This window comes from Trypanosoma equiperdum (genome assembly GCF_001457755.1).
Source record: "Trypanosoma equiperdum strain OVI genome assembly, contig: ctg_1629, whole genome shotgun sequence".
Taxonomy (NCBI): domain Eukaryota; phylum Euglenozoa; class Kinetoplastea; order Trypanosomatida; family Trypanosomatidae; genus Trypanosoma; species Trypanosoma equiperdum.
Window position 1 is genome coordinate 8,439 of NW_027123648.1, and position 6,268 is coordinate 14,706.

Genomic DNA, 6,268 nt, shown 5'->3' on the forward strand with positions numbered 1-6,268 from the left:
ATCACCATAATGCTAAACATCAACTGACTCTATGCAACACGCTCTGATGACAGCCAGTGATATTTTCCTCAAATGATGTAAGACAATATCCAAATAGGGGCTTCCTAAACAGGACACTTTTATGCAGGCTCCACAGGAGGAAGCGAGTGGTGGATCGTGAGGATGGGAAAAATATCAGCGAACGAAGTAGCCGCCCTGGAAGTCTATATAGATTGATTGAGGTGCATGAAGATTAAATGCGCAATGAAAAAATGTTAAAATATATTAAAATATCTCCAAATAACAAATTTAATAAGTTCAAGAAAACTTCTTTTAAAACTTAATTATATGATAAAAAATTCAAGCAAAAGAGGGGCCTTATTAATGATAACAGAATTGATTCCTGTGATGTTCGTGGTTTTCCCCTCTTCTGCTTTTCCTCCTTCTACCTACAGTGGCTTGTAATTTTTATCCACTACGCACTTTTTTTGCTGCTTCCCTGTCCCATTTACAGCCATCTTTGCAATTGTCTTCTGCTGTTTTTTTTCGCAATTTTCATCTGTTTCGATTATTTTTGTCACTTGCGTTTTCGCTGTTTTTTTGTTTTTCTTCGTTAGGCTGTCGTTTCAAGTCTGCATGTTGCTGAAGTCGCTTCATATGAGCTAGTAACAGGCTCTGTTTGATGTCATCCTTGTCTGCGCTATCTTTGATGAACGCTATTTTGATAGCATCTGAAGTTACCTGCGTCATCGTCTGGTCCGTCAGCTTATCGTAGATTTTTCTTCTCTTGTTCGCTGTCTTGACCGGCCACTGATTTTTGCATATCTTCGGCGCCGTGGTCTGCTTTCGTGCCGGGTGTTGTAAGCTTGGCATTTTTTCGTACGGCCGGTATGAGCCCTTTGACTTTGCCTTGCTTGATGACGTGCTTTATCACTGCTTGGCTGGTTTCGCCGCAGCCTCTTATGTCTTCCGTTTGCAGGGCTACCAGCACGTTGTACAGCTTGCCAGTTGCTTCGCTTGCATCATGTGCTCTGAATTTGCTCGCAATTTGTTGTAGGTTAGCAAATGTGTTATCTGTTTGAGCCGGTGTGCTGTGCGGCGTCAGCGTCATCAAACCTAGTAAAACCGTCTGTGGGCCTGGCGTTTGCGTTTGCCATAGGTGGCCTGCGCTGTCGCCGCCGACGTTTGTTGCAAGTAAATGGCACTTTGCTATGTCGCCCGCCCCTTTACCGGAGTTTCCTTTGAATTTCGCGAATCCGCTCGCTGTGACTTCGGCTGGTTCGAGTTGAATGTCGTCGCCGTTTTCCTCCAGGATATCAGGAGGGCATCCAAGGGCCTGGACGTTCTTCATCTTTTTTGGGGCGTTGTCGCTGGTTCCGCGTATACATGTCCCCGTTGTGCCCCCTGCCGACATTAGTCTTAGCAGATTCATTAGTTCTAAAATGTGTCCTGCTATTTTTCCGCCGTTTGCTACTGCATTTGTTGCTTTTGTAAGGAAGTCTTTTAATTTCGCTGTTGCGGTCGCTGCGCAACTCAGGGCCTCAATTGCTGCTGCTGTGTAGATTATTGACGCGTTGTCTGATGCTGATATTTGTGCTGCGAGTAAAAGTTGGATTGCTGCCTCATCCGCCGCCTCTATCTGGGTTGTCACCGCCTTTTGCTTATGAAGGGCCACGTCAGCCGCTTTGCTGAGGTATGTGGAAGTACCGCGTGGTGATCTTACTGTTTCTTCGACGAAAGCGTTTCCAGTGGCTCTGGCTTTGCGTGCCGCTGTATAAATCAGTAGAACGGCGATCGCTCATGCGCTTTTGTTTGTGACATCCGTTAGTTCCATCCTTAGCATCCTGCCTTTCACTGTTTCTAGAGATCCTTGTGGTCGGGCGGGTCTGTGGTGATTTTCTATTGTCTAGCGCTGCGTTTATCTCTTCTACTTACTACCTGCATTTGTTTTTTGCGCCCGCTCTACTTCACTGTGGTAACACTAACAGGTTTCATGGCTAGCTACCGTGCTGTGGTTCTGAGCCACCTGGGTGCGCACGCAGAACCGCATAACAGACCGTTCACATTTGCACTTGCTTGCTCATGCGGTTTATTCCGCTTTGCCGTAGTGCTTTACGGTTTCACTATTCGACCGCTAGTATTTGAGTCGCTGCATTAAAATTATAATTTACGCCCCTTTTATAACAGGTAAACCCAGACCTGCCACTTATCTATGAAATCCGCTTCTGTCCCTCGGTGTCGTGTCGATAAAATAAAAAACTCTCATTTTTTCTTAAACACACAAGCATTTGAGAATAGTTCGTCAAAAGTGCCTCAACAATCAGGTTGAACTACGGTCATCAACATCTCCGCTGTTACGTCTATCTTTGTAAAATGAAAAGCGGTGCATCATCTCATTCTCCTATTGTATTATTATTATTTACTGTGTTGTTTTGTCGCAAATCTCGTTGTATTATTCAATTTTTTTCTCGCTACTTCTACCGTCGTAGTTTTATTTCCAATATGTAGTTCACTCTGCCTCAACCACAACGTTTCCTTCTTCATCCTCTTGGGTATTATGATGCCTATTATAATGTTTGTGTTTTAAACTGCGAATATTACTTCTCCCTCTTTCTCATTGTATTTCCTTTCATAATATTCTTCGTGCTATCTCAACCACTCACTCTCATTCACACATCTACACCCATCACAAACTTCTCATTGTTTAAAGTCCGAGCACGTCAGCTGCAAATTTTGTTCCGCACTACTATTATTATAATATTCGTATATGCACACTCAAAGCACTCTCCTATCATTATCATTCTTTTCATTCTCATTATTATTATCACCAACTGATATTTATAAAATAAAAAGCGAGTTATAATTGCTAAAATTTCATACCTTATCACACTACCGCTTTACACTCATTGGTCACTTTCACACAAATGTGAAAATATTTTTCATTCTTTCACATTTCGCAAATGTCTCACTAAATTGTTAAAATACAGAAAATTTAAAAATGTTTCATAAAATTGAGCAAAAATACTTAAAATACTTAAAATCCTTAAAATCCTTAAAATCCTTAAAATGCTAAAACTTTACCAAACTCGCAAAAGCAGCAGCCATACTCAGAGCCAATTTCTTATTGACGAAAAAGCTGGAGTCTTTGCATTCTTTTCATTCCCATTTACAACCTTGAGCGGTACGGTATATTTTCTTGTATTTGCCTTTGAAAGTAAAGGCCGATGTTGTTGTCGCCTGTTCCCTCCACTTTGCAGCCATCTTTGCATTCAGCTCCTGTTCCTTTTTGGGCACAAGTTGCGTCTGTTTCTGTCATTTTTGTGGTTACTGTGTTGGCTTTTTTTACTATTTCTTCCTGCAATTGCTTTCCCAAGTTTTTAAAGGCTTCCTTGTTTTTTATGTGTCTGAGAAGCAAACTTTTTCTCATGTCTTCGGGGTTGCTGTTAGTTTTTATTGTCTTTTCTGCCGTCTTGTCCACTTGGACCTGTGTTACGGGGAGGCTGTCTATTTTGTTTTTTATCTTTTCGGCCTGGTTCTTAGAGTCCCCGGCGACGTCGTCTACCAAGGCGGCTGCCCCATAGTCGTTTTTGCTAGTTTTGTCCGTTAGTTTGGCGCCTTTCCTGACGCTTGTTATAAGCTGAGCTGCCTTGCCTTTGCCGATTACGTGATTTAGTATGTCGGTCGCTGTTTGGCCGCAGCCATCATACTCGGCTTTGATTAGATGTCCGATGGCATTGAACAATTTTTCTGGTGCTGTTTGTGGATTTGTTTTTTCCCAGTTGGTCCCTAGGGCGTTTAAGGTGGCTTTGTTTATCGCAGTGGTCCCTGCGGTGTTGTGAGAAGTTACTGTCAGAAAGCCGAACATGAGCGGCTGTGGCGAGACTGTATTCGTCTGCCAGACGTTTGTTGCTGACGACGCTCCGTTGGTTTTCAGGAGGAAGCATTTCGTGTCAGCGGATCCCCCGCTTTGGTGCGCCGTGCCGCCGCTGAATTGAGCATATCCGCTTGGCTTGAGCGCACTATTCTCCTGGAATTCTGCAGGGTTTAAGTTGTCTGTGGTTTTTGCTGGGCATCCCAGTCGCGATTGTGCGTTGCTGCCGCTTGGGCTGCCGTTGCTTGCTGCAAGGCAAGTGCCCGTGCTGCCGCCCGTTGACACCGCTATCAAGAAATCGACGAATTCGTTTATGGCGCCTGTAGCCTTGCCCGCGTTAACTGTCGCCAATAAAGCCACCTTCTGTAGGCCCTCTAGTTGTTGTGCTGCCGCTGCCCCGCAGGCGCCTGAAGCGGCTGCCACTGCCTTGTAGAGTGTCGATGCATTTGCATCTTCCTCTTGCTCGGCCGCCAGAAAAGCGATCAGCTCCGCCTCATAAGCAGCTTTGATTTCCTTTATGAGGGCCTCTTGCTTTTGTAGTGCTACTGAAGGTATTTTGTCGAGTTCAGTTGCGATGCTGCAAATCTTTTGTACCTCCGCTTCGTCAAACGCCTTGGCCGACGGCTCCGCAAGTTGAACCGCTGTCGCTAGCGTTGCCATTAGGCCTATGTATGTTCGCACCACTGGCTTTGAGCTTATCATTATTTTTTCTATTTACTGGATTATTGTGCGTTGTGTGTTTGTCTACGTAATATTTGCGAAAAGATGGTTCTTAGATCGGCACGGTAGAGTTAATTGTTCTGATTGTTGTTCTGTCTTATTATCGTTCAGTTTAGAGAAATTTATTAGATTTTTTTGCAGCTTGTGGATTGCAGCCTACGCCGCCGGTAGATCTGCTGATAAGTTAGATTCATTCGGCTGCCTACACTATTCAGCAATTGCCAGCGATACCTCCAAAGCAGCACTATGGTAGCTGCCTTCTTATGAGATCAGCTAAATTTACGGTCTTGAATTAAAAAATTTACTAACATCAATTATTTCACGTCCAGCCTCCATCCAAAAAATTTCCAGATTTACCAACACAATTTTGGATATCGATTCAAAATTATATCTAAAGCACTCTCCTTGTTTCTTCTTTGCACATTGTGATTGCATATACCTCCTTTTTTTTATAGTTGTGATTAAATGTATTAAAACTTCTTCTCGGTCAGGTTTCTGACTATTCCAACCATATTTGACACTCAGAAGTTCACCTTTAAAAAATTTTCTTGCAATAGTTCTGCTAATAGTTGTGTTATTTTCCGCGTTCATTTTGTTTAAAGATGGTTTCTTGAGCTGCCAAATTTGCTGTCGATCGTCTCTTTTCCTTGCGTTCTCGAACTATTGCAGCTGGCAGCCTGCCGACTAAAGTTGGTACGAACATTGCTACACGCGGCATCAGTCGCCCTGACGCAGATCCGTGGCTTTTGCTGCTTTTTCAGACTCTGTGATTGCAAATCTTTTAACACAAAGAGTTTTTAACAAGTACAAACTAACACTAGCTCTTAGTTGTATTCGTCTCCGCTACTTACCTCCTTCTTTCTCATTTAACGATACAGAAAGCTGTATGGTCCAGAAATACATATTGGAAGTCGATGCTATTTACTGTTTTCTTACTAGTTGATTTGATCCACTTGCACTTTTTCAGGTTTTCTAGTTTCTAACATGCCAAATCTGCAGCTTAGACTTGCTTTTTACATTTTTTATGGTAATAAAGAAAATAAAGAAATGTTTGTGCCCATACAATACCTTGCCAATTTGGTTACGTCTCAAAACAACGAAGGCTCAGTGTTTCCACACTATCTTCTCATTCAAAAACGCTTTTATCACCGATATACCTTTCTGGTTCCGACTCATTCTTTCATCTGCTTCTATTTTTACTAATTTAGCGTTACTTTTGTTTCTGTAAGTTCAGCTGTGGTCATTGTACGCTTGCCACTGAATACACTTTCTATCTGTCGTTAATGCAGGCACCACAAGCACGTTAAGATGAGTTATACGTTCTTTATCTCGTCAATTACCTCCAATGTTGCTATAAGGTATACAGGTATTATATTCCTTATTTTCCTTCCTTCCTTTCCGCTTTCTGTCACTGTTTCTACGGACTCCGTAGTTACTCTCCTTAGCTTATACACTGAACTTTGACTCTTCCTGATTATTCTTTCCACTATCTAGTTATGTATAATAATATCTATAATCATGTTTGAGTATGAACTGCCTATATTTCATCTCCGCATTCTCCTCTTCACTCTACTACTTACTCCCATTGCATCCTTGGAATTTTTAAAAATGTTTCTATTTATCAAATGCACTTCGTACTCTCATCACTGCTCTTATTATAATATTCATATATACACACTCACAACACTCTCCTATTAT

General features: G+C 42.3%; 2 protein-coding genes across 2 annotated transcripts; both read right to left on the bottom strand.

Moving 5' to 3' along the window:
• Nucleotides 1–745: 745 nt before the first annotated feature.
• Nucleotides 746–1,411, bottom strand: TEOVI_000469200 (Trypanosome variant surface glycoprotein (A-type), putative; the record flags this gene model as incomplete). Its single annotated transcript, XM_067222421.1, has 1 exon — nt 746–1,411. The coding sequence occupies one exon, from the start codon at nt 1,409–1,411 to the stop codon at nt 746–748; it is 666 nt and encodes a 221-aa protein (XP_067078522.1).
• Nucleotides 1,412–3,145: 1,734 nt separating this feature from the next.
• TEOVI_000469300 (Trypanosome variant surface glycoprotein (A-type), putative) lies at nt 3,146–4,510 on the bottom strand (the record flags this gene model as incomplete). Its single annotated transcript, XM_067222422.1, has 1 exon — nt 3,146–4,510. One exon carries the CDS (start codon nt 4,508–4,510, stop codon nt 3,146–3,148), a length of 1,365 nt encoding a protein of 454 aa, XP_067078523.1.
• Nucleotides 4,511–6,268: the final 1,758 nt, after the last annotated feature.